This window comes from Malurus melanocephalus, unplaced genomic scaffold (assembly GCF_030028575.1).
Source record: "Malurus melanocephalus ecotype Western Australia unplaced genomic scaffold, MMel_1.1 scaffold_84, whole genome shotgun sequence".
Lineage (NCBI taxonomy): Eukaryota > Metazoa > Chordata > Aves > Passeriformes > Maluridae > Malurus > Malurus melanocephalus.
This window is the reverse complement of record NW_026623316.1, coordinates 2,247,556-2,275,510: the sequence shown is the minus strand read 5'-3', so window position 1 is coordinate 2,275,510 and position 27,955 is coordinate 2,247,556. Positions and strand designations below refer to the sequence as shown.

Sequence of the window (27,955 nt, the reverse complement as noted above, 5' to 3'; positions counted from 1 at the left end):
AAATGGATAATATTTTTTTCATACTGAACCAGTGTACCTAAACAAACATCTTTCAATAATGTAGCCCTCAGTTTCAATTTAATTTGTTTATTATGAGGCTCCTAAACACATAAATCGCTCAATTTATTTGAGGCAATTCTTCTGGTTTACAGTCAGTTAGTGCTAAATAGTAAATAGTTTAGCTGTCAGCTAAACTAACAGCTCCTTTCAGGTTCTTGGTTGGATTGTTAGCTTTACACTAARATGTTAAAATCATTTCTAAAAGGTGACAAAGCAGTGCCATACTTGCTAGTATTGTGTGCTGAGCTGTTGTTATTTCACACTTCAATGGCTGTATTCAAAAGCTCCATTGGTAGAAGAAGTGTAACAGCAAGTCTTGGCAATATTTCACCTGTTTTCATATATACATTGGCTTCTGTGCCTGGCCAAAACTCAAGATTCTGCTACCAAATCCACCTTCCTCTGGGTTAAAACCACTTGTTWCCACTTAAAAACACAGTGGGAAATTTCAGCCTGAATAACAAAACCTTTAGTTTCTGTAAAATCRCACCTTGCTGAAAGATCTTTCCTTGCTTAAAATTCAAGAAACGCTTTAGGAAAGAAATACTTTAGGTTCAAGAAAAACCTAGGGAAAAAATTGTATTATAATTAAGTATTTTATCCAATTAAAGAAGAAATTAAGTAATTACCTCATATACTTCTTTAGGAAAAGTAATTGAGCTCCTCAGAAGTGAATTTGCAAGTGGAAAATCCTCTACATTACAAAGTAATAGTAGTACAGAGAAAACAGGACTGACCCCAAATATGCACTAGTTCCTTTCTGTTTTATTTTCAGGTTTATTTTCTGTAACACCCTTGAACACACATTATGCAAGAGCACCATGCTGTCAAGACACCATGCTTCAGAACAACTGGAACCCAATAGTCAGAATGATATTACCTCTTTCTGTGGGACCTCAGCTTCTGCTTTGGGGGACTGTCATGGATTCCCACATCYCAACTATCCCACAGCACAGCCACTCCTGCTCTGCCGTGCCAGGTGCTGCCATCTCAAGCCTTGCCCTCCCTGGCACATGCATATCATGTGGAGCAGATTCTGCTTTGCTTGAGAGGGTTCAGAGCTGACTCAAGACAACCCAACAAACCAGGAGCAGCCTTCTTTGGGATCCCAGAGGCTGCAGATGGGTCCCACAAAGCTAAACCCCAGCTGCAGTGAAGYCACACACACACACCCCCAGGTCCCACAGCCCATGCGAGGTCCAGCATGATCAGAGCAGAGCAGAACATGCAAGGGGGAACTGAGGAAGGGGGCAATGCCACCAACCCTCTCATGCCAGCACCCAGCTCGCACAAGGAGGAGGAGGAGGCACAGACCTAGGGAAAACAGCAGGGATCTGCAGTGGTTGAGCATTATGTTGTGTTTTGCCTGAGTATAACTTTATCCACACAGTTCAGCATCTGCTACAAACAGGTAATGGCACTTTAATAAAGCCACACAGCTATAAGTATGGTCCTAAATCCTTGAAATATTTCACTCACTAATCTTTGCTCCATTGCTAAGTACAGCAGCAAAAGTGTATTAATGGCAAGAATTTTCCTTTAGAGAAAAACTTACACATGCTAAGGAGATAAAATGWTTTCTCATCCATTTCTCAACATTATTCCTTACAATTCTACATAACAAACACTTCTATTGAAGACATGCAAACAGATTTGCAATGAATTGTTAAGAAAAGATCTTGTYAAATTTAGAAGATATTATTTTGATTCCTTTGGCTAATGAACCTCGAATCATACTTATTTTAAAAGTCAGCTGTTTTATTTCTGTTTATGAAGAACAATGATACCAAGGATTACTAACCCTTGGCACTATTAATCAATGAACAGCATTTAGAGAAAGCAAAGTGAACACTAGAATTTTTCAARCTGCTAACATCTTTGAGCTTTTGTAAGGTACCAACTCATTTATCATTCTTGAGGATCTCCTTTTTCCCTCTGTTCAGCTTGCAATGTCTGAGGCTCTCACTGCACAGCTCTTGAACAACCTGAGTTCCCGCTGCTGCCTCCTGAGTCCTTCACTTTTCCAACCTGGGGATGCATAAACTAAGACATGAAAAAAAAGTAGATGCATTTGAAATTAATAGACTCGAGTAACTTCTTAGAAGTTGATGGAATTTGTTGCTAACAAGACAGCCACTTTGCCTTTCAGGGATTTCAGTAAAAATAATTATAAACATAAATTATATTTTCAGAAGGTGGTTCCCTCCCATGGCCTCAGCCCTCCATGTCCTATTAATCCAGCAGTTCTCAGATTGCAGAGAAGTGTCCAGGAGGCCAGGTGGGACCACCTTTGCTTCTGGAGGAGAGAGACTGTGAACTGCACAGGTGCTGCCGGTATCCATAYGCACATTGCTCAGCCAAATCCTCCCAGCTGACCTGCTGCTGCTGCTGCTGGGGCTACGGAGGTGCCATTTCATCCCTCTTCATTACTGCGTAGTGGAGGAGCCCTGACACCTCTCCAGCCACTTCAGCAGGCGCCAGAGGGGACTCACATGTGGTGATCTTTCCCCCACTTGGAATCTCCCACTGCAGGTCACTTGCCAGAGGAGCACACCAGCAGTTCCTCTCATTGAGATTTCCACAAATAAACAACCTCCCTCAAAACAGACCCAGCTGAGCAGTCTGGTCCACCAGACCTGTCTGCCGAGCAGGAGGCAGGCAGGAGACATCCAGATCTTCCATCAAGTCACTTCAGTCGCTGCTGCTGCTTGGCCAGCWGTCTGTAGTGGCAGGCAGCCTGGGAGATAAATTCCCTTTCCATGTGATGCTGTAAGCAGTGTGTGCCTGCCCAGAGCAATACAAGAGTCTTTTTCCCCTACTCTTGCTCCCAAATGCTTTTACAATTAAGGGAATTTTAAAAGGGGAGAGAGATAGGGAAAAGAGAAGGGGGCAAAGAAAAAAACCTCTCCGTGTTCTATATTTGTTGGAGTTAGTTGTTTTGTTTTCCTTCTGAGGATGAGTATCAATTTAGTCATGACCAGACAAATGAACTGAGGCACAACCCACARAGATTAGAGTCAAGTGGGCTGTTGGCAGCATTAAGATATTTGGTATTAAAAAATGTATAGACCCATAAACTAAAGAGCTGATATAAATATAATGATGRTAGGAGGGAGAGGCAGGTGACATAATCAAGCAGCTGCACTGTCAGAAGACATTTATAATAATCTTTGATCCCTTGTATCATCCCACAAATGTTAGTCCTTCTCAWCAAGCTGTGACTGTGATGCTAGAAGATAAGGTGAGCAGTAAATACATTTTAAGAGTTGGTCTTAAATAATACTGAAATGAAGTAAATGCAAGATAAACAGCAGTCTATCTAATAAATTCATCCTTCTGGAGTTCTCTTATCAAACTGCTGTGTCATTTCCAGTTAATATCTGATTCTAACCTTTGAAACCAGCATTCTTTGTAAATGAAAAAGGCAATGCTTCCTCACAAGCTTTTGGACAAGATTAGCATCACCCTCATTTCACATCAGTCACACACTTCACTGGGGCTCGTGTCCTGCCATTGTTCACAGGGAGCAGGGAACATCAAGTAAATCTTCCGCATTTAGATGTCTTCATGCTCCAGCAACTTACATTTTAGAAAATGCAGACACGCTAAGATGCTATGGCAACACTGAGGTGGTGACATAGAGGAAGTGAAATAGTAAATTCAGCATGAAGGATTACACATAGGCCACTCCTCCTGTTACAAAAGAAAACCACGAGGCCATGACTGGGCATACCAACAGTCCCAACACACAGACTTCCCACTCATGAGAGTTTGTTTTATGGTGTAAGTGCTATTTAGTGGCTGTGTAATGCTTTGTCACCTGGTTTMCTAGGATAATTTTCGATGTTATGGTTCCTCCCTCCCTCCTTTTCTCATATATCCTTGATTCAGATCAGACCCCGAGATAGCTCATTCCCAGCAGCAAAGTAGAGCTAGAAATTTGTATTATGCAGCACTCACACTTCTTACTACTTTGCTTTCTAGAAGAATTAACAAGTTTTCTATCAACAAAAGTAAGGGCATGGCCTAGACTGCATTACAGCAGTCTACAGCATGCTAGAGCACCCTACAGCCTCTGGTTTCCCAAGAAGGCAACTTGTCTATGGAAAGCAAAGGGTTCCTGTGTCTCCTCCTGCAGTCTGGCACTGAGCTGTGCAGTAGATTAGCCAGCTGCAAGTTTCACTGATCATAAAGGTGTTTGTAAGATAGGCAAGCTGTAACKACAGCCTCTATGTCCTGTCCCAATSTGCAGACAGACCTCTCTAATGTCCAGCATAGACACAATGGAGATATTTATTTTASGGGACATGTCACATAAAGCTCTACAAGAAACTGGAAAAAAAAGTATATCCTTAATGACAACCCATTTGTTTGCTTCACTAAACTATATTTCATATGACTGAGTGCCATGGTTAGGTATGACAGGTGATGAGGATGAGTTTACTGAGGAACAACTGGGTGAGGCCACGTAGTTTGTTTGGGTTTCAGTCACAGAGGTATGCACCATTGTATTTCACATACACCCAAGTGTACACACTCTAAAAAGATCTGTCTAAAAGATCTTGCCCATTTTTGCCTCTCCAACATTCCTTCAGCCAATTTAGTTGCCCTAAATTTTTGCAACCATTTTTGCTCTTTGACAGTAGAGACAGGTAAGGGCAATTTCTATGCCCAAACCACAACATTTGATTATAGACTTTCATAACTATTAATTCACTTCTATGCTACCTAGAAAAACTGACAATACTGCATAAGATTTAAACACCACTTTACTCTAAACCTGCATACCTACTTTTTAATTAGTACTTGAAATCACTGGTGTAGCTGGGAATCTGCCCCAGATTTTGCCCACAGATTTTGCTGTGGACAAGGCCCTGCAGCTACTGTCAGTGCTAATTCACGGGATGATGATTCAATGCAAAGATACTGACTGTACTGAGAAGCACTGCTGAGATTGTATTTTCTTGGTGCAGTGCAGGTTGCTTAGTGACCTGCTACCAAAACAAAYGCATTCACTTGTATATTTAAAGAGCAGCCTTTCCTGAAGGGTCCAGCATTTTGTGGGGAACACCTGTTCCTTGCATGCTTGAAATTTCTGTCCTGAAATGACAGGCTTGATGTCGTACTCCAGCTGGTTAGCACTTTTTTATAAGGAAGTCGTGCAACATGTGTGCGATCTTCTCTGACTCATCTCACACCAGCACTGGTTAAATCACACTTGAACGTACAAGTCGTCAGACTGACTGCAGAAGCAAGTGTCCATAAAGCACGACCTTTCCCAGACACATGGCAGCTGATACATTTATTTCTTATTTGTCCATCCCTGGCGTATCACATACTTACTATCAAAATACACCATTCAGTTGCACATGAACAAGTAGTATGTTTGCACATGGCAGTATCTGAGGGAGAGTGTTTGCCACCAGTAGAAACACAAGTTGCCCTGCATTGTCAGATTACCCCACACATCCACAATAGGGGCTAAGCACTGAAATTCTGCTCATTTAGAGGAAGAGCTGTGCCCTGAAAAGGTCATACTTCATATTCCATGGCTAGAGGTTATGTGATGCACTCAAGGTTTATATGTGGAGATTGGAAGTGCATGGCAGAGAGTGCAGACTCTGGAGTACAAGAAAGGCCCAGGTATATCTCTCCTTACACTCAACTCCAAAATTAGCTAAAGTGTCAGTAAATACTAATTGAGTAACAGATTTATGTAATAAGACTTAGAGTATCTTTAACAAGAGTGAATGACACTAGAAGAATGTGAACTTAAGAGTCATTGGTATCCATATTCACATCTTGTTCTTGCCTCAGCCTGTCACCCACAAAACATAAAAGACCCCAAGCCCAACAAAACAAAAATGAATAGAGACCTCGTAGCACGCCTATCATATCTGATTGTGGCCTTCTTTTAATTTTAGAGCTGAGAAAAATTCCTAATATTGCCTTACACTGGCTGTGCCACATTTTCTTTCAAGCTTTTGATTTCTTATTTGAAACATCAAGGAGCCATTTTTTTAAGAATACAGAAAATTCTTAATGGAATATAGAAAACATATTTCTTTATACATTTAAAGTAAATCTTTTCTACTTACTTCAGTTATATCTGTGAAGATAGTGAGTTTCCAGCCTCAGATATCAAGCAGATAAGCACTTGGAAAGTGTGAAATCCCCACTGTAAATGCCTTTGAAATTTTAAGTGGAAGTCACTTGCTTTGCATCACCAAAATCCTGGACCAGAGTCATCCAAATGGCCAGGGCAGGGGTCAGTCCCCTTAAACACAAGGTTATCCTTTTGCTTTTCCTGCAATTGTTGGGCCCATTTACTACAAACATCTCACCTCCTGCAATGGCAAACAGCTTCCTTCAATGCACAGACCTTAAAGACTCACACCCAGAATCACATCCTGGGTGAACAAGGAAAGGTTTGGAGAATAAAATAACTTGATCATGTAATTATCAGCAGCTTGATCAGCCACATGCATGTGGGAATGGAGAATGAAACTGAAGCCAGTCCTTACTGAATTTTTAATTATTTGACTTTGTCATATGTTTCTGTAAACTTTGCTTTTCTGCATAATTGTATACACCCTTGTCTATCCACATAGAAAAATTACACAGAAGAAGATGTTCAGAGACAGGAACTAGAAGATGCAGGAAGAATCTGAGAGGTGAGGGCAAGGGTACTTGGAATACATCTGGTGGCTGAAGAATGGTCAGCAATGAAAAAACACAAGAGAAATGAGACCACTATGGATAACCAAAAAATGTGGAGGAAGGAAACCTGCAGTTTGCAGATTTATAAAATTAATATCAGGGGGAGAAAAGCACAAATCCAAACAGATGATGTGGCCTGGACAACCTGATCTMGTGAGTGGTATCCTRTGAAAGACTAATTAAYGACACTAACAGCTAGAAAAAATGCAGTGTCTTATGTGTGCTTAGCATTTGGCTGAGAGTCAGACATGAAGCACATTTCCAGTCTCCTTGACAGCAGTCAAGCTCCTCACAGGAAGAAGATGAGCAGGAGCACATACTTACATATCAGYCTGGTTTGATGGGCTGTGATACTCTAAAATATCTAAAATGTTCCAAACCCACTCTGATTTGTGAGCTCTCAACAGCATAACAAGAATGAAAGTTGGCTGAAAAGCATGAGAACATCAAGCCCGGRTATTTGCCAAAGTGCATTGGAAATACCTTTTTGAAAGGTTTTGARACATCAAATACATGTTTGAGAACACAACTGTAGTTAGCTTAATCAGAAGTTCCCTGTAGCCCATGAAATTATTTTGTAATATTAAATGGCTTAACATGCCTGGCAAAATTTCATTTTGCACAGCTGCGTACACAGTGAACTCTTATCTCCGTATGGACAATTTAATCCCATTTCAGCATATTGTAGCTTGATAAGATGTGAAAACACCAGTAATTCAGTAGCTGTTAAATCTTCCCAGGAACAAGAAATGAGCAAAGAAATCACATGGCCTCACCCTTGAGCACTTTACAAGAACAGGGTTTGGGGCTGAGAAGAGGAAGGCTCCTGTTAGAAACATTTCTCCCATTTTTCATGTCCATGGTGATGCTATTACTATCTCCATTATACACCTCATACACAATGTGCAATATAGTGCAATATAGAAAATAAGCCAATCCAGCTGCTTCCTACTCATTTTGACTTGGGAAATTTTTAACTTTCCAGGAGACCTGAGCCAGACAGCTAGCATAAAGTTCCCCACCTGATTTATGATGGAATCCCACTGATAAAAGGCAGAAGGATACCCTTCTGCTAAGGCACTGCGTCTCTTTCCCCCTCTGCCCTTCAGCAGTTAGGCTACATCGTTAGAGTTTTGAATGCTGTCCGTATTCTAGTTGGGAAAAGCTATCAAATTTGATTCCACAGTGCTTTACAACATTAATACCTTGAATTCTTGACAAACAGGGAGAGTCTCAGCAGCCTGCCTTGTAGAGCTCTGTATGCATGAGTGTTTTGACAGCACAAACTTCCTGTATTGGCAAGCCCTTAACACAACTTAGACTTCCTCCCAAAGAAGACTCTCAACCTCAAAGGGCAGCAAAATGGCTATTTTAGYGGATAAACACATTGCCACCAGCAAAACAGTGACTTCTGTACCAGAAGAGAAGAAGGAAGCAGCCAAGCTACCATTCCCAGGGAGCTGGAGAATTCCAAGGGAGATGTTACCCTCACAGCTCATCTTTAACAGTGCAAGCCGAAGGAAATCTGAAGGAACACKGTAGAGGGATTGCATGTGAGCCAAGTGCAGATTGCTGTGGCAACTGCATGGTGTGGGCATGCCCAAAGCACCAGGAGGGAGGCAGCAGGAATCAGGAAAAACAAGGAGTGTGATGGTTACCTCCTAAACTTCACTAAGTCTTGGGAGCCAATGCAATACTATCAATAATGTTGACATTTCTTTGTCTTTCCTAGGAGCTTTAGCTGCTATTTGCATAGCTAATAATGCTATGTGCCATTGAGAGCTTTCACCATCGTCATCCTGGCAAGAAGGCTGGAAAACAACTTACTTCCAAATGCCAAAGCTTCAGGCCGTCTGTAAACATGAGAAGTCTACCATCAGTTCACTCCTGAATGCTAGCATAACAGCCACAAACAATAATATTCCTCATTTGATTTTAAAAAACACAGGTCAGGAGTTAGGGAGGGAACAAAGAGGAAAGCTGTTAGCTCTGCAACCTCCTGCTTCTGTTCTTTCCTCTGTTGATAATTCACACTTGCAATTTGCACTGCTGCAGAGGTGTCTCTTCCCAGCACATGTTCTGCAGCACAAACCACATCTAGGGACATGTTTTGGCAATATCAGTTACATACTAAGATAAATGCCAACTGAACAATGCTCTTCTATTGTAGCATCTCACTGGGCATGATGAATTACTGAGCTTTGACCTCTGTCAGACACCGCAGGCAACACAACCATATTGCCGATCTTCATTCCCGTGTAGAATCAGATGAGTTCCTAGTTAAATCGTTTTGCAAGTGAGATACTCAAGCAAGCAAGCAACATTTCCACTTTGCAGATAGTATGACTATTTCGAGTTAAAACATAGTTGTTTTGTTGCAGCTCTCTTTTAGAGAAAGAAAAAAAAACAACTGACAGAAGATTGTAAGAAAATAAATCCTACAGAACTTGAGTCTGTAGGTGTTACTCTTAAAAATATCTTAGTTTAATCACTATTGGAAAACACTCTTCTTCTTCTTTCCATTCAGTGAGCAGCCTCAGGTGAAATGTTCTGTGAATACCTACCAGAGTACCTGTAGGGGCAACAGGGCAGAAGTGTATGTGGAGGCTTACAATTGTAAAATGCTCACAGAACAAAAGGAAACAAAGGCAGTTTTGGATTTTTCTTCTCTTCTACACTTGGTTGTCACATTTTCATAACCATGTCAAACCAGAAAAAAATCGTGTCTCCTTATCCATATATACATTGCATCATATGCCATTAAGTACAGAAAATATGGTAATATCTATAAAAATTAGTGTCCTGCTCAGCACRTCTTTGTCCAAGCGCATGTTTTTCCCAAGGCCAGTGTCACATAAAGGCACACAAGCCATAAACCAATGTTTGTCAACAGTTCTGGTTTTCTTAATGCCTTAGTCTCACTATCCAGTACCTCTGAACTGGCCTCGAGATTGAGTCACTCCCCTTTGTCTATGCTACTTAAGGYGAATGAAGAGSCACATTAGAGCACAGTTAATGACTAAAGGATCACAGCTCTCTGTCTTTAACTAYGTGCATGTCTGTGAGCTCASTGTTSTGCTACACGTGCATATGCATACTTATGCCATGAGCTATAAACACATGTGTTGATGTAGGCATGCTTGCTGGGCCTTGCCTGGTTGACAGGGATGGAATGTCTGACCCTCTTTCACACTCTTGTTCATCACACACAYCTGCTCAAGCCTAGGTGCAAAGCCCAGGATCTTCAAAGCACCTTTCAGCAGCGTGTATGGTTCAAATACTCAGGGTAGAAATAGGGACTAAAAATTCTCTGAAGTTTTTTGATTTGTCTTTCTGATACCTTTATTAATTAAAAATCCCACTTCTGTATGAAAGCAAATTATTTCACTGATTTGAATAAAAGTAAGCTCTGCTTGGAAGAAGCATCATCAGCTGTCTTTCAGAGAATGCGTAACAAAAGACCTAAACAATATTACTTAACCTWTTTCTTTTAGAGTTCTTTATCCAATTTTCACAGAAAAAATGTTTTAGTTGTGAATAGAAAGATTTCCCAAATAAAAGAAAATATGTACATAYGTATCTACCTTCTGAAATTTCTCTTTTGAACAGGAACTTATTTAGAACCGAGGTGCTTTTTTAGGTTTCATGCTTTTACATAATGCTTAAAACATTTATTTTCTGTGTTTCATGGAGTATTTCCTCWTTTCAAAAGCATTTTTTCAGCTGAGCAGATTGCTGAACAGTTGACTATGTAGACAACTTCGCCTAGAAGGTAGAGTGCTTGCTGTTGAGAAGTTCTTTACAGAAGACATTGCAGTCACTTTGCATCAATCACAGTGGATATTTAAGGAATCTTTAGCATCATGTCAGAGAACAGTTCTATGACTACGCACAAAATCTTAACTGCTTAGAAAAGACATAAAGCTACATTTCTACTAATGTTTCCTTTTCTGGGACAAAACYCTGCTAAAATTACTGAGGTGATATTTCAGATTTCTTTTCAAGCCTGGCAGTTCACAATATGTGAGCACAGACCCTGTTCTCTCTGTAAGTGCTTGGTGTCTAGTGCCTCGCAGTAGCAGTACTTCATTTTCTTACTGCGTGCTCCAGCATCTTCTCACCCCTCAAATAAAATTTACTATTGCCCGCTAAATCAGCTTRGCTTTGCAGCAGCTGCATGTCCTTATTTCACTTTTCTTCTTGGCTGTTTTCTTCTGGTGTAAGATCAATGTCACACAGCCAAAGACTGAATGAAGCAGGGCTTGAGGATTTATTAGGAAAGAGCAATACAGCACCAGGTTGTCTTCATACTGCTTTTAGAGCAGTGTGTAAAGTCATCCAGCTCCAGATCACAGCAAAATTCACAGAAGGGGGCTGCCAAGATCAGCTCATTCACTTCTTCCTGTTCTGGAGGACTGAGGGACAGCTGCTGTGYTCAGTGAACTTTTCAGTGAAAGGGACTTCTAGCAGCAGCCATTGCTATCCCTGTTGCATCACCACCACCTCTTGTATCCTGCAAGAGCAGGATGTGCTTTCTTCAGCCTCATCGCTCACACTCRCTGCAAAAGGAATGACCTCAAACCTTTGCCCATCATGCAAGACAGAAAAACTGCTGAGGAGATGGTGAATGCAGGGGTGACAGACACTCTCTGTGGTACCATTAATTTACATATAGCCTGGTAAAGTCCAGCTAGCTACTACATCCTCTGCCTTATGTAAGACCCCTTCTGGCCTTTCTTCCTCTTCTGCTGCAAAACACAATCCTCTGTCAGTGCAAGATTAGATTTTTCTTTGCCTACTATTCCAAGAAGCCTTCAGCCAGGTCTTTGCATTTAGCATTATTTGCTCTAAGTACAGGAAGGTACAATTTTATCTAAATTATCAGTTGCCTGGGTGTGAACAGGGGTACTCTAAGGTAGACTCTTGCCTTGTTAATGGTAAGACAGAACCAGACCAAACATACTGTAAGAGTCAATTCTAATGCACTTTCCATTTCTGGAGAGTCAATAAACATCTTCAGAAGAAACACATGAATTGTCACATTCCTAATACTACTACATATTCCTACAGCACAGAAGGCCAAGAGTCATAAAGCAGGGATCCAATGGACAAAACAGTGGGACCCGAAAAGACACTGGGAGAATGCCACTTTTTTTAAGGCAGAAAGAGCAAAAAGCTCTTTCTTTGCATGTTAGAAAACAGAACAGGTATTTTAACAGGCACAAAGCTTCTCAAGTACCTTCCGCATGGGAGGAAATCCGGTGTTACTGATTCTAGGATGAGATCTGCTTATGGAATCTTTAACAGTAATACATGCAGAGTATATCTGCAACCTCAGGTGAAACAAAACAACTGTGTAGGGTGATTTACAAAGCCTGTATTTCATATTAATGAGGAGGTGCACTGGTTTCAGCTGGGGTAGATTTTTCTTGAGTGATGAGTATGGGGCTGGATTTGAGCTGAACACAGGGTTGACAGTACASAGATGTTTTTGTTATTGCTGAGCAGGGCTCACACAGAGCCAAGGCCTCTTCTGCTTTTTGTACTTCCGCACTGGTGAGGAAATTSGGGGTGCACAGGAGGTTGGGAGGAGACACAGGTGGGACAGGTGACATCAGCTGGCCAAAGGTATGTTCCATGTGATATCATGCTCAGGACATAAAGCTGGGGTAAAGAAGGAGGAAGCTGGTGGGGGAGGAAAAACAGGAGTGATGGTGTTTGTTGTCTCAAATCACCATTGCATGTGATGGGGCCCTGCTCTCCTGGAGATGGCTGAACTCCTGCCTGCCCTGTGAAGCAGTGAATTAATTCCTTGTTTTGTTTTGCTTACATGTGTGGCTTTTGCTTTCCCTATAAAGCTGTCTATACCTCAATCCATGACTTTTCTRGCTTTTAGCTTCCCATTCTCTCCATGATCCCACTGGTGGGGGAGTGAGTGAGCAGCTGCCTGGGGCTTGGCTGCTGGCTGGAGTTAAACCATGACATGAGGATAAACACCCTCTCCTTGCTTATGAACCAGACAGATGAAGGAAGGACAAGCAAGCTGAATCCTGCATTTCTTTCAGCCTTTCCACTTCCGAAATGGCACAGCTTATGAACAGCACAAGCTGCATAAGGCATAGCAAGTGCCAAATCTTCCCATTTCAATGCAGGCTTGACTCAGCCACAATGGCAGCAGAGGAACAGTACAAAATAACAAGCTCCAAGGAGGAACTGGGAACAGTAAAAGGAAGAAAAGAGCAGAGAACACAATGAGAAGCAATGATGACACATCTAGAAAGGGTCAGAGAGGACGCATGGAAATCTGAGCATTTAGTTTTGGTTTTTATTTTAAATAGCTGCCACTATGTATCACCAGCACTGGACTTTCCCAGGTATCACTGTCAGAGTGGGGCTGACTGGTTCAGCAGCTGCTCTCAGTGACAGCACAAGRCAAGGGCAGCTGGGGCCAGTCACCATGTTCTCAGAGGGGCATGAAAACAAGGCACCACAGCTGGAGAAACACTGCTGCACAAAGAATTCATGAGCTGGGAAATTAAGACAAGGCATGATCAGAAGCAGGGATCTCAGTTAAATTCTCACTGGAGGCTTGGCAGAAAAGTGCCAAATCCCTTTTCCACAGAACTGTTCTTCACCATATACGTTGTCTCTTACAGATTTTATGTCATGATTTTTAATACAACAGTTTCCATATTTGAGAACTGAAATTAAGGATTTTGAAAAAGGGTGATCATGGAGTCTGGTTTTGCTCATTACTTGTACCAAGGTCAACAGAAATCATGATGTAAACAARGTCAGAACTCTTATAGATGAACTGGGAGTTATGGTTTCCCTCAGCCTCCTTTTCTTAGCAGGCAGTAATAACTATTCAACAGAATTCACTGAAGACCATTTTGGCATGTATAGTAAAATAGTCAGTACACAGCCATAGAAGGTCCTAAAGTTTCTCATGTTTTTGCAGCTTGGCCAATTTTCATTTACAATCTGTGCCATTACAGCAAACTCAGGACATTGAGTGCCTAGTGAGAGAGATCACACTTCAAACCAGGATAAACCTTTATGAAGACGTGCAGGGACTGTATATGATGCAATGAAAGTATGGCAAATCCYGTACAGTGACTAGATCTGCTGCTCTCTAGTAAAGCCTGGGCTGTGATCAGAGACTTTTTCATGGTCCTAAGTATTCTAATTCCTGTGTGGCTTCTCTCATGCCTAGTAAAGTCAAGCTCCTGCCAAATTCTCTTCATCAGTGGGAACTGTTAGTACAGACTCTGCCATCTGCTCACTCTGGTGCTCTCAAGTAAGTTACAGAGACACACAGGCTGCTCTGTTTCTGTTGAGTTTATTAAACTGGCCTAACATGCTCAAAAATGACTGAGGGAGAGGAAGGAGAGATATGTACATTAAAACTGTGTGATAACATTAGCCTGATTTCCCTATGAAATTCTTGGTGGTTTTGTTTTGTTTTATTGCAGAGTCTTCATCATGAAATCACCAGTATCAAACCATACCCGGAGCAGCTCAAAATTAAAGTCCTTGGAGCCAGATGATCTGAACCCTGTCCTTGCTACAACCCATATCTCCTGTGGTCATTTTAAGAGGTCACTGAGTCAGTGTCTTAGTTTCTGTTTTGTATAATGGAGCAAATAGTTCTTTACTCCACATCAACAGGACTTTGTACTAAGGTCAGTCATGCTGTCAGGAGGAAGTATCAGCAATACATGCGACACGACTGACTCATTTTCCAGCCGTTAATGATGTGGTAGATCCCCCATAGCAATCTACTACATTATCTCATTTTTATAACCCAACTCAAAGCAGAACACAGGTTATGGGATGTTACGCTGGACAGGCAGTAACCACCTATAAGCAAGAGGCAAAATAAGCCAATGTATGTGTCAACTCAAGTTTAACATCAGAAGAGAAACTGAAAACTACAGTTACACTTGTATTAGAAAGGAGATCTGTAGCATGGAGGAGTTGATACCAATGATCAAAAGTCTGTGACATTGTGTGGGAGGAGRAATGCGAGAAGGGGTTATTTCAGAACAACTGAAGTGGAACGGGACACCCATTTGTGGTTAAAGCCTGTTAGGTGAGGTTTTGGAGCACTTCTTCAAGTTCAGGTGCATTCAAAAGTAACCCAAATTGTGCACTAAGAAAATTCAGTGACATGAACCCAAACAAGCAAAGGATGGACAATGGGSAGACTTGCAAAATACATCCCTGATCTGAACAGCAGTGCTGGGGTGGGTGCACTCTTCACGGACCAGCCTTCTCATAGAACTAAGCACTGTCTGGCCCTAAGGTTACGGCAAGGTGGGACCAGCATCCACGCTCCTCATGCAGCAATTCATGGGGCACCTGCCTCACACAGCATATTTTGTTGTTTTACAGTATGTCCTGTTTTCTCATTTGGAGGGTTTTGTTGGCAATTGTTTATTTGGTTGTTTGGGCTTTTTGTTGTCAAGGTTTGGGCTTTTTGTTGTCAAGGTTTTGTTTTCAGGATGTTTTGCTTGTTTCTTTTGGTTCTTAACTCCCTGAAGTTTCCACTTCATGCACTATGGGAAAACAATGGATGATAAAGCAGGGATGTGTTTCTCTTAGCCAGAAAACCACAAAGAGCACAATCATCTTAGGAGGACCCCATCTTAAAGGGTAGCSAATTAAAAGTACAGCGCCAGCCAAATAGCCACACATGCAAAAAGAATGAAAAGGAGGAAAAAGCAACTTATTAATGTGAAACTATGGGATGGAAACCAAAATAATCCAAATCTGGCTCATTCACTGAACTTTTTGCTTCACATTCCAGTTAGGATAATRCTATGTGTGAATGGAACGACATCCAGGCACCTAGAATATTAGAATAGGACAATACAAGCTACAGAATCTGAAGAGAAAACAATCAACTGTTTACTGCAAAAAATCACTCYCATAATAAAAAGGAAAGAATTGGCAATTTAAATTGCAGGTTCAGCAGCAAAAAGTATTTGGCAAATCAGTGAATCCTGTGGTTTTTTTTGGTAGCATACAATCAAAAGAGGGGAAGACAGAAAATCGAGCCATTCTGGCAGCTTATTTGACTCTGGATTATTCTGGGTTTTGCTCATTCTTACAGCTTGGGGGTTCTTTTGGTTGGTTGTTTAGTCTAACCACATGAAGGCTGAGAGAGGACAACTCTCTCTGGACACACAAGTGCTGAAACTATGAGAAGATCACACAGACAAAGCCATGAAAACACGCATTTTAAAAGGGAATTAGGTTCCTAATTATTGAGATATGGGCCTTCCAAGTAACATTCTGTGGAGAAATTTTCGTAAGGAATTTATGACTTGATAAATCTCCAGGAGATATGATAGAAGCAGCCCTTTGAAGTTCACAGAGAAACCCAAATCATGTCTTATGATCATCTTATGATCTGAYGGGAGATGTGGACATAATTTTCATAATTTACATGGTCTCACTCACTGGCTTCTTACAGGCACTTATATGAAGCAGAAAGTAATTTTTCGCTGTGTGCATAATTCAACACTTGTCCATAAGTGCTGAGTATAGCCTCCTCTCAATTTTTCTGAATGTTGGAGATCAGTTGCAAGATAAGACTTTCGTGTGAGGGAGAAGGGCCTTCTGCTGTGGATTTGGCCCTCTGGATATTATGGAAGAAACAAACAGAAGTACTGCCTTTCTAAAGTAACACACCAGACACTTGGTTTCTTTTGCCCTAATCCGGTGCTACAATGTACACTGCGTTTTGGTCTTCAACCGCCAGCTGGTATTTGCTACTGCCAAGAAGCACTTTTGCATGGTTACATAGCTTAGGTAACAGCAGATATCCTCCATCATCTGCAACTGCAGAGGGATGAATAATGGTGTAAATGATCCTTTTCAGTTTTTCCCTTTCCTAATTAAGAGAATCTACATTCCATTCACTAAAGCCATCTGTGTGACAATTATCTTACTGTGAAAGCTCTGGAGCAGTTTTTCTCATCCAGAACACTAYCTCTTTTGATGCTGCTGTTACTGATCAGGCCTAATCTAAAGTTCCAGCTCTCTGAAATGTACGTTTCCTTATAGAAGAGGATTGTGACTACTGTGTCTAACTATGATGGTATTCCAGTGTATTCCAGGTATTACAGTGGCAACGCTCTTCGAAGTCTTCAGTTCTCTAGCTGTCCTGTCTCTAATAAGAATCTTATGCTTCTCTCACCCTTGAAATATTCTATTCCTCYGTTTTTCAAATTGTTCATGCAATACAGAAGATCCTTTAAAAGCSTGAAGAAGAAAATTAATTTGTCCAACTTTTCTTGAAAACTGTCTACTGCTTAGTTCTCACAAGGCACTGCCATCTACTTCTAGGTCACAAACTGAAAGTACTATGTTTCCACCCAGTTAAGAGTATGACTAACTGCATTTTCTAGAAAGTGGGAAAAYAAGGTCTCATGTATCATTCAGTTTAAGCCTTTACTTTACTATTAGCCACCACCAAAATTTAAAGGCTTTACAAGACCACCATTCACAGAAAGGAATAGCATGAAACATGACCTTTTGCTTAAGGTACAATGCTTAGTGACATGAGGGTCAAAACTGCAACATTTACATTACCAACCAGTACTGCAGTATCCTAGAGAAAACAGATATAYACACTCGGACAGATGTTCTCCAAAACATATTTTTAATGTAATCTGCATTTGGAGCCAAAAGAGAGTAAGAGCAGAGAAGTATGCTTGTTATTCCTCTTTTACATTACTGTTAAAGCTAAATTACTTCACATAAAAAGAAACTGCAACATTTCCATACATGGAGCTAGCCCTGCATAGGAAGTCTTTGCAATAGAATGGAACACAAATACAATGTTAGTTAAAACCAAACCAACAACAGCTTTTTGCTCGGCCCTCACTGAGGGCTCAACAGTTACTTTTACACTCAAAGCCAAGAAATATGAGCAGTCTAGTATGTCTCTCTTCGACTTTACCAAAATTACTTTTAAGTGTTAAATACCTGTTGGCTTCACTGTCGTCAGAGAAGGTAAAATTAGTGTTTAATCTACTTTTTCATGCTTTTCAATGTTTTAGAGTATAACAGTCATTCCACTCTATATTTCAAAGCCCGAGAAAGCTATTTCAAGAGCAGCCATATCCCGCCACTTGCGGCTGATACAAAACTGAGAGGCACACTTTTTCTCAAAAGGTTTTTATCTTCTTACAAATCCTCCTTAAAGGATTTTGCTGTAGCACTGTATTCCTCTCTTTAAAGTAGTGCTTGTAAAAATAGRAAGAGATTAATTTTAACAAGTTGCAAAACAGTTGTTAAAAGACAGCTCTTTGCGGACTTAGGAAATACATGGAACTACTTCCTTTCCAGGACTGCTGTGAAGTATACATGGAAAACTAACCACACTGTTGCCTTGCATTTCAGAAAGTGTCTTTACACTGCACTTAACAAATACAACAGAGACACTGCAGACAGCTGGAAACTTGTTACCAGCCTAAGTGATACAAAAATAGGAATATAATTTTAGAATTTTTTTCAATGAGAATATTTTTCATCTTCCTTGTTGAAGTAACCTAGTTGAAGTTGACGATTAGAAGAAAAGCTGCTTTACGGATTTTTCGCTTTCCCCAAAAAAATGTAACTTAAGAGGTCTCAGCAAGGAGGAAGTATCAATTGCTGATCTCTAGGGAGTCATACCTGTAAGTTGTTTGACAATCAAAAACCTGCTTCACCCCTGCAGGGCATACAATTATTTCTGCAGTGTTCTCAGCATTTTTCTGTGTCAGTAGCTCATAAGCAGTACGTTTCATCAGAAAAAAAAAGGCCAAATAGGAAGAGAAAAGAAAAATGACAATAGAATGAATTAATAATACTACAAAATTAAAATTTMGGTAAATAAAACAGAGTAGTGTAAATACACAGGTCTAAATGCAAAGTGGCCATAAATGCATGAACTCATCCGCCAGGACACTTTAGCCCAAGTTATCCGGCAAGATAAGTATTCTCTTCAGCAGAGAGCCTCATGACCATGAAAAATTAAATTCAGCATGGAGGTCGTAAGTCTTTCGGACTGAAACACATCAGTAGATATTTGGACAGAAACACATGCAGCAAAACAGCATGTACTAATAGACTGGTTTGTTTCTRAAGAGCAGCTAACACAGTAAGCCTTTCTTGTAGCCATATTCACTAGATTTACATAGATTCCGTGGTATGCTTTCACTTCTGGGAATGCTTTCCATTAGAAAAATTTGCTAATAATTAAGAATTTTTACATTATATTTCTGGACTAATGATCATTAGTCACAGAGTGATTTGGGTTGGAAGGATCCTTAAAGATAATCTAGCTCCTACTCCTCTGCCATGGGCAGGACACCTTCCACTGGACCAGGTTGCTCAGAGCCCCATCCAACCTGGCCTTGAACACCTCCAGGGAAGGTGCATCCCTAACTCTTCTGGACAACTTGTGCCAGTGCCTCACCMCCTCAGATATAACAATTTCTTCCTTATATCTAAGCTAAATCCATCCCTTTGCAGTTTAAAGCCATTGCCTCTTGTCCTTTCATCCCTTGCAAGTAAATCCCTCTCCAGCTCTTTTGTAGCCCCCTTTAAGTACTAGAAGGTTCTATAAGGTCTTCCTGGAGCCTTCTCCTCTCCAGGCTGAACAACCAACTTATAATATCCAACTAATTTTAAACAGGATTATTTGCCAGTTATAAAGCCACAAATTTAAACTAAAACAACTGAAGAGAAGAACAGATTCAAAGATAAAAAAACTCTAAAAATCCCTTTCTCTGTGACCAAAACAAAAATAATTATTTTTATGACTTGATGTATAATCTATTTCTAGCATGGTATGTTGCTGCTTATCTCTAATTACAGAGTAGCAGAAAAGCATTAAAATACATAAATTCCAAACCCAAACTACATGTTGTCACAAATGACAAGCTGAGTGGCATGCATCTTAAGCATTACAAACCACAGCAGTTCAGTCAATTGACTGGCGTTTAGTCTTGTATGATGCAAGAAAAAGCTGCATCCTGGCCTGTATCACTACTAGTGTGGCCAGCAGCAGCAGGGCAGTGATTTTCTCCCTGTACTGGGCACCAGTGAGGCCGTGCCTCAAGTCCTGCGTTCAACTATGGGCTCCTCACAACAAGAAAGACATCGAGGGGCTGGAGCATGTCCAGAAAAGGGCAACAGAGCTGGGGAAGGGTTTGGAGCACAAGTCCTGTGAGGAGCAGCTGAGGGAGTTCGGGTTGTTCAGCCTGGAGAAAGGAGGTTCAGAGAACTTACCACTCTCTACAGCTACTTGAAAACAGGTTGTGGCAAGGTGGGGATTGGCCTCTTCTCCTGAGGAACAAGTGATACAACAAGGAGAAATGGCCTCAGGTTGAACCAGGGGAGGTATAGATTGGATATTAGGAAAAGCTTTTTTATGGAAAAGAGAGGTTAAACATTACAGCAGGCTGCCCAGAGAAGCAGCTGAATCACCATCACTGGAGGTATTTGAATGATGTGTAGAGGCGGCACTTAAGGACATGGTTTAGTGCTGGACTTGGCAGTGCTGGGTTAAGGGTTGGACTCAATGATCTTAAGGATCTTTTCCAACCTACATGATTCTATGATTCTTGTAATWTTATATAAACGTAGACATGGCAAGGGACAAACAGATGAAAATCACTTCAAAATAGCAAGTCTGGTAGTCACAACACACAAACAGCTGCTTTCAACATATCTTTGCTAAAAAAACATCCCCATATTTTTTTGCAAGAATGGCTAAGCTAGTAGGCACCATGATATACACTGGCAGGAATGCCAAAACAGACCAAAAATCAGGAAGGGCTATTTTTATGAATCCCAAGAAATGTTCATCCTCAATCTCAATCACAATAGCCAAAAATGTTCCCACATCAACTTAAAGGTTAAAGTACTAAGAAGACCCTCCTAACCTAATTAATTTGGATTCTAGAKATCTTTTATCTCTGACAAAGGCATAAAACAAACTGCTGAATTTCTGGAGCAAKAACTCCTTAGGTACACTTACTGCTCACCACTGAGATGAAACAYTAAGTCAAAAATACCTAAATGCTAGATCACTAAATTTGCAAGTAAACTGTATCCTATCCAACAGAAATTCATTTCACTTTAAGACGTGTGTAGGCCTAATGTGCCATAATATATCCTACTATTAATCAACAGTAAAGTGCTGAATTATATTAATTACCTGAATCACACTCACATTTATGATCTCCATTTATAGACTTCTTATCAAGTCAGAAGAGCCCTTTCTGTTRTAAAAGCTATGCTGTTGTGCAAATATTATAAAAATAGGTACTTTAATTAGGAGCTATATACACAACAGAACTTCCGCTTTTGTTAAGTACAACTGACACAGCAGAGATGAAGAAGCCATGCAAGTATTTATAAAGATACTTAAAACTAAGAAAAAAGGATATAGAACTTTCAATACCCTGGCAGACAGCCACTTACTATACTAGATGATGTCTAGATCTGGACTGATAAACACCATGCCATCAACATGCTTTAGTTTTCTTTTGCAGCTAAAGCTGATTTGCAGATTTTGAAGCAGAGCATATATTTGATCTATTTCTCCTTACAAGTGTATCATTAAYGTTTGAGGTTAAACTTTGAGCAAACTTCACATGTAGTCACATAACCAGTACAAGCAAGACGTTAGTGCAAAAGGGAAGGTGTCAGTTGTACATAATGAGGACTCTTCCCCCAGCTGCATGATGCAACAGAACAATTTTCAGATTTAAAGTTCAAGTGGACTACAATCAGAAAAAGCAAGATTTTCTTCTCCCAAATTTAGGACAAATTTCCAGAGGATCAAAATGGAAGCAGTCACAGCAGTCAAAAAAGTCAAACCCAAGTTTGGAGAGCTGATAAGTAACTCCAAAATTCTTCATGCTATGAAGAAAGCATTTTCAAGAGAGCTCCAAACAAACTGCAAAACAAGATTGGCATTTAAGTTGAAATTGGCCAAGTGCTGCATAGAAATATGCTCACACACAACAGTCATGTTTAAGCCAGTGCATAGAGAAGATAAAAGCACTTATGGTAGTTGCAAATGTTAACAAGTCCATACAACTTGCACAGTTTAGCAATGAGTCCATACAAAAAGAAGAGAGCAGGAGTAGAAATGCTCAAGCCAAACCAAAAAAGGACGACCTTCCAACTGTATAAAATCCACATAACAGTTATAGTAAAAAGACATCAGTGGAAAATAATCAACTCAATCCCCAATACTCAACAGGCAAATAAGACCAGAAAAGACAAGCCTTTGGCAGACAATTTAAGAAGTCTAAATATGGCATTACATTTCTAAATAATCCACAAAATATATTATATGGCATATTCATATTAAATACTGGGTAATCAACTCTGCAGATCTGACAACACAAGCCAATGAGAGCAAAATGGAGCAAGCTAAGGGAACGCTGGTGTATCACAACAGTGCTCAAGGAAAATATCACCATTCGTGCTTCAAAAACAGTACTCTGAGACACCACACTATCATCTATGGAGCAAAACAAAGTTCTCTAGTTTTTCAGGGATATGCCCTGCGTAAGGTATGTTATGATTCACTATTACACGAGCAGCAAGACACTGCAAAGTGGTATGATTTATGGGCTGGATTAAATTTTTGGCTATTTCCTTCTCATCCAGCAAGTCACTAGCAGTTTGTTTACGTGAGTTTGTAGCATCAAAATGTGAACCTGACTTGATAAGAAGATTCATGATGTCTGGATGGTTGTTCAGTGCAGCAATGTGCAATGGACTATTGTTATCAGAGTCTCTGACATTTACATCAGCACCACATTCCACCAGGATAGCAGTAACTTGTAGAGAGGGGAATTTACAAACTGGGTAGCGACCAACACATGTAGTATTATTGTCAACAGCAAGATGAAGTGGACTGAAGTTATTCTTTCCTCTAGGCTGAAGCTTAAGAAACTTGTAAATAGTTTGTTTCTTAAAATGCTCCTGTTCTGAGCTGCAAGGTACTTTCTCCAACAAGCAAATTAAATGCAAAATGATGGAAAGGGCTTTGTTCAGCTGTACTGGATCAGGAAGACACTGGGTTTGTTTCATGGCCCGTTCTATTTCAAGAACGCTTTTGCACAGTATACCCATTAGATCATCAAATGTGACAGTAGTGCCTAGCAGGCCTTTTGCCCTATCCTGAAGCATGAATGAGAAAAGTTCAGCAAATGATAGCAAACTGCTGGCTGTCATAGGGCTCAGTGGATCAAGATTGCTCTGCTGCATGTCCAAAGCATACTTCCATAAGTTGATGCAACGCTTGAAGTTTCCAGAGTCTGCATACACAGCACCTCTGTATCTGATATAGTAGGATGTGTCTGGGTGAGACGGGCCAAGAATACGTTCTCTAATTAATAATGCTTGCATTCTCATTTCATCTGGGTCTGCAATTAGATTTTCTAGCTCTTCCGAGCTGTTTACCTCTTTAGCATAATCATACGCCATGATCAGTGTTTGTGGCACAGGTTTGCTGAGAATATTAGTCCTATCACTGTATCTCATTTCCATAGCTCTCTTCCAGTATTTCAAAGCACCAAGCAGATCTCTCTTTTTGTCCACAAATGTTGCTCCCAGAAGTTCCAGGGCATTTATGCGCTCAGCCTTACTAGTCTGTACATGCTGGGTCAGAAAGTCCACGATATTTGTGTGGCCCGTCACACTGGCTGACAGAAGGGGAGTCATTCCATAACCATCCTTTTCCATTTTAGCACAATACTTGAGAAGCATCTTCATGATCTCCAAACTTCCAGATTCTGCACAGTCATGTAATGCTGTATTTCCTGCAAGAGAAGAAACACAATTACACAAATCGTATCAAATTATACTCCAAATCTCACCAAACTAGTAGTTTAGAAAAAAAAAAAATCAAAAATTAAATATTAATAATTTCAAAATAGCTTTTCCCCCCTTATTTGTGTACTATGAAGGCAAAGCTGCCAGGCAGTTATAAAAATTAAAATGTTTGATATTATTGTCTGAAAGAACCGACAACCAAACCAGAATTAAAATGGGACTCTTCACTGCAAAAAAGCACAGGAGCAAACAATTCCACTGCATCGAAAGTCAAGCAAATGGGACAGGAGACCAGTTTTGCTGGACAGAGAACTCTTCCTCATGGAGCTCAAGAGGAAAAAGAAATTTTATGTTGTTCGGAGACAAGCTCAGGCTTTGCAGGAATTTCACGGAGCTGTGGTTCATATACGCAGTGACAAGATGCAAAAGGCCAAAGCTCAATTACAGTTTGATCTGTCCAGTACTATGTCACGCAAAAAGAAGGGCTTTTTTAAAAGTACATTAGTAGCAAGAGAAGGCCTACAGAAAATACACCAGACTGATACCTGTTGAAGATGGTCATTCAACTATTTAGGGCAAAGTGCAGAGACACTCAACATTTTCTTTTGCCTCACTCCTCAATAATACTGATAAACTGTTATCTGCCCAAACCCTGGATTTAGAGGACGACTTCAGGAATAATGACTTCCCATTTGTTTAGACACTTCTCAGGGATTAGCTGTAGCAGCTGAATATCCACAAGTCCACAGGACCTGATGGGACTTACCTCAGAGTACTAAAGAAGCTGATGCATGTTAGGGCAGTACCCCTCTGGGTAAGGTACCAAAGCTGGGAGACTGTGAAGGTCCCCACTGACTGGAAGCTAGCCAATATTATTCCATTTCACAAGAAAGGCAAGAGGGATGGATGACCCAGGAACCTGTTAGTCTCACCTCAACACTCAGAAAAGTTATGGAGAAGATCATACTGAATGCTACTGTAAAGCATTTAAAGGACAATGCAATCATTARGCACCATCAACAGTTCATAAACGAAAGTCCTGTTTTAACTAATTTGGTATCCTTCTAGGGTAAGGTCACCCTTAACCAGCAAATGAAGGGAAGTCAGTGGATGTAGAATTTCTGCCTTTTAGTGAGGCTTTCTATACTGTCTGTCACAACATTCTTCTGGACAAGTTATCGAACTGTGGGATGAGTAGTGTCATGGTGCACTGGGTTCAGAACTGTTTGAAGGACTGGGCTCAAAGAATTCCAGTAAATGGGGCTATACGTGGCTGCAGAGAGGTCACCCTGCTCCTCAGGGCTCAATTCCAGGGCCAGTGCAGCTTCAATGCATTTGTCAATGACTTGGATGCAGGATTTGAATGGATCATTAGAAAGCTTGCTGATGATTCTAAACTGGGAGGTGATGATGACTCTCTCATGGGACAAGAGGCTTTCCAAAAGGATCTGGATAAATTGGTGCATTGAGCAGTCATCAGGGGGAGGACATTCAAAAAGAACAGTCACTAGATAATATTCCTGGCATTGAGTAACATCTGTCACAAATACAAACTGAGAGAGGAGTGGCTAGAGAGCAGTCCTGCAGAAATGGATCTTGGGGTGCTGGTTGGCAGTAGGGTCAGCGTGAGTCACCAGTGTCCCAGGGCAAAACCCTGAGGTTTGCATCAAACACAGCCCAGACAGCTGGCCCACGGAGACATTATCCTGCTGTTCTCAGCAGTGGCACTACGTCCCCTGGGGCACTGTGAGCAGTTCTGGGCTTCACAATTCTAGAAAGTCGTGAAGGTCTTTGGATGCACCCAGAAAATGGCAATCAAGATGGTGAYAGGGCTAGAAGGAATGTCCTGTGAGGAGCTGCTAAGGACTTCAGATTTGTCAGATTTGGTGAAACGGGTGCTGAAGGGTGATCTTGCTCTCTACAGCTTCCTGAGAAGTGGAGAGGGAGGTACCCCGGTATCCAGTGAGAGGCACATGAGAATGGCTTAAGACTGTGCTAGGGGACATTCAGACTTGACATGAGAAAACTTACGCTTTGCTGACAGGCAGTCAAACACTGAACAGGCTTCCTGCAGATGTGGAAGCTTGGGACTTCCCAAGCCTGTCAGTGTTTCAGATGCCTTTGGTCAATGTCCTTAGTATTTTTTGATTCAATTTTTTGTTAGCTAAAAATTGGTCAGGCAGTTGAACTAGATGATCACAGTCCATATTCCTGTCCCTTCCAACTAGAAAAATCTATTCTGTAAGAGTTGTTGTATCTGCTTTTAAGTAGAAACAGAAACTTAAGATGGCCACCTCCATGTTGCTTCACTTTTCCCTCTTCCCTTGTTAAATTTCCCTTTCTCTTAATCTCCAGCAATTATTAAAAAATAGAGGGCTCTGTATGAATATTAAAGCTGGATTAACCCAATACTGGCTTTGTTTTCACCTACCCTATACTTCTTCCTCCCTTCACCAACCATCTCTTTTGACTGTCATGTTTTGAAGCCATAACTTTTACTCAATGGAAAAGTACAAGCCATCACAACAGATCCTGCATCTCATCTCGGACCTTTGACACTGCCTTTGAGGTATATTCTAAAGGAGCATGATATTTTTCAAGGGAATGTATAAACCCAGACAAACTATTCTTAATACTTTCTTAGGCCTTTATTCTTAAGTCCTACTTTAAGCCCTCTGCTCTTGTTAGGATTCCCAAAGACAGGAAGAAAAAAAATTGACTCAACACACCAACATGCAGACTCCTGTGTTATAAGCAACTCAGGATTCATATGGACATTATTTTTCATTAGCATGATCTTGCACAGTCTTTTATATTTAATGATATTCCAGTTCCAATATAGTGTGGGGAAATTTCTAGTAAGCACTAGTGCCATCTGTTTGAAAATACCCACAGACAATAAGAAAGCAAGAATTGGACACCACAGCTAAATACCTAATGATTAGGCTGAAGTAGATGAAGGTTTTACTTAACTTCAGATATATGTCCTTCACTGGAGGAGAAGGAAAAGATAGACACAAACTCTCCGGGTCCCCTCCCAACATAACAAAGTCTCCTATGTGGTTGACTGCTTTTAAAACGACACTATTTACATCTACCTTTTTCTTAACATGTATTATACATATTGTAGATTCAGGCACAGAAACTTCTCAGCTTCACACAAAATTAACTAACAGAAAGTTCATATTAGTATCTACCCMCAACCTGATTAAGATTTCCTATATCCTTAGCCCTGCAAATTCAGTTAACTGCTCATCTGTCTGTTACACTGCTAGCAATTTTCCACTTTCAGAAAGGACATCTCCTTTTCTAATGGTTCTCTGCCACTCCTAGTAATAAGATTGGCTTTTAAAAGTTAAGGCAGGGAAGTTTCAGGAACCTTCCTAATTCCTGTTTTTGGTAAGCCTTTGTTTTAAATGCCAGTGAGACAGAGATACTGCTGTTGTTATTTCTACTCTCTAAGTAAATTACTGTGGGTTTGGAAAGGAAGAACCAGAAATCTTTGGGTCACGTGGGGGTTAAGAGTGTATTTGTATAGCCTACGGATCTAAACAGCTCTTATTTATCTTCATAAACTTTCATTTTTTTCGGACTCTGATATCCAAAAAGCACACTTCATTCTTTATACTGAAGTGTTTAATTAATAAAACTCCAGTAAAAAGTGTGCCTAAGATTTGCTTTAAAAGCCTAACATATAGAAATAAATTAAAACTGAAGGTGAAGTCTTTCCATTGATACATTCTCTCTGCCAAAACTGTATCATTTACACTGACTTAAATATGGCAAATCTCAAAGCAAAACATGTGAAATTCCTAAGTGTTTAAGTTTATAAGAAACAGTATTGCATACTTAATACACTCCAGAAATAGTAAATACATCCCATCTCCAATTTAATTATAAGAACTTAAAGTAGATCTACACGAATCATTCTAACACCTTGCAGCTTTTATATATGTGACTTATAGCACACTCCTTTCTAACAAGGCACAGTAAGAAAAAAATGAAGCTGTAGGGAAAAAAAAAACCTGCAGGAAAGCAAAACTCAGAGTTATCTGATCAAACTATTATTAATCCCCTCTAAATTCAATATCCTCTTTCACCAGCAGATCCAGACACCTTAGGTACACAATGCACACCTGTTTAGTGTTTATATTAGCAGATTATCACAAAGCAGCTTGCTTGTATCTTCTGTTGTCAAGCCACCAAGACAGAAAACGTTATCTAACACTTTGCAAGTTTTGGTATGCAGAGAAGGATGTATAAACTCAAAGACTGTTTAGATTAATATTTTCTAATGGGCACTGGGCATTTTGTCCTTGGT

At 40.5% G+C, this 27,955-nt stretch overlaps 1 protein-coding gene across 1 annotated transcript in view; it reads right to left on the bottom strand.

The window, feature by feature from the left end:
* Positions 1–27,955, bottom strand: part of FEM1C (fem-1 homolog C) — a 37,668-nt gene continuing 9,713 nt past the window's right edge. The window contains exon 2 of the mRNA XM_057367773.1: positions 1–23,621. Within this exon, the coding sequence (XP_057223756.1) occupies positions 22,312–23,621 (1,310 nt within the window). The 3' untranslated portion in view covers positions 1–22,311. The remainder of the gene's footprint in view (positions 23,622–27,955) is intronic.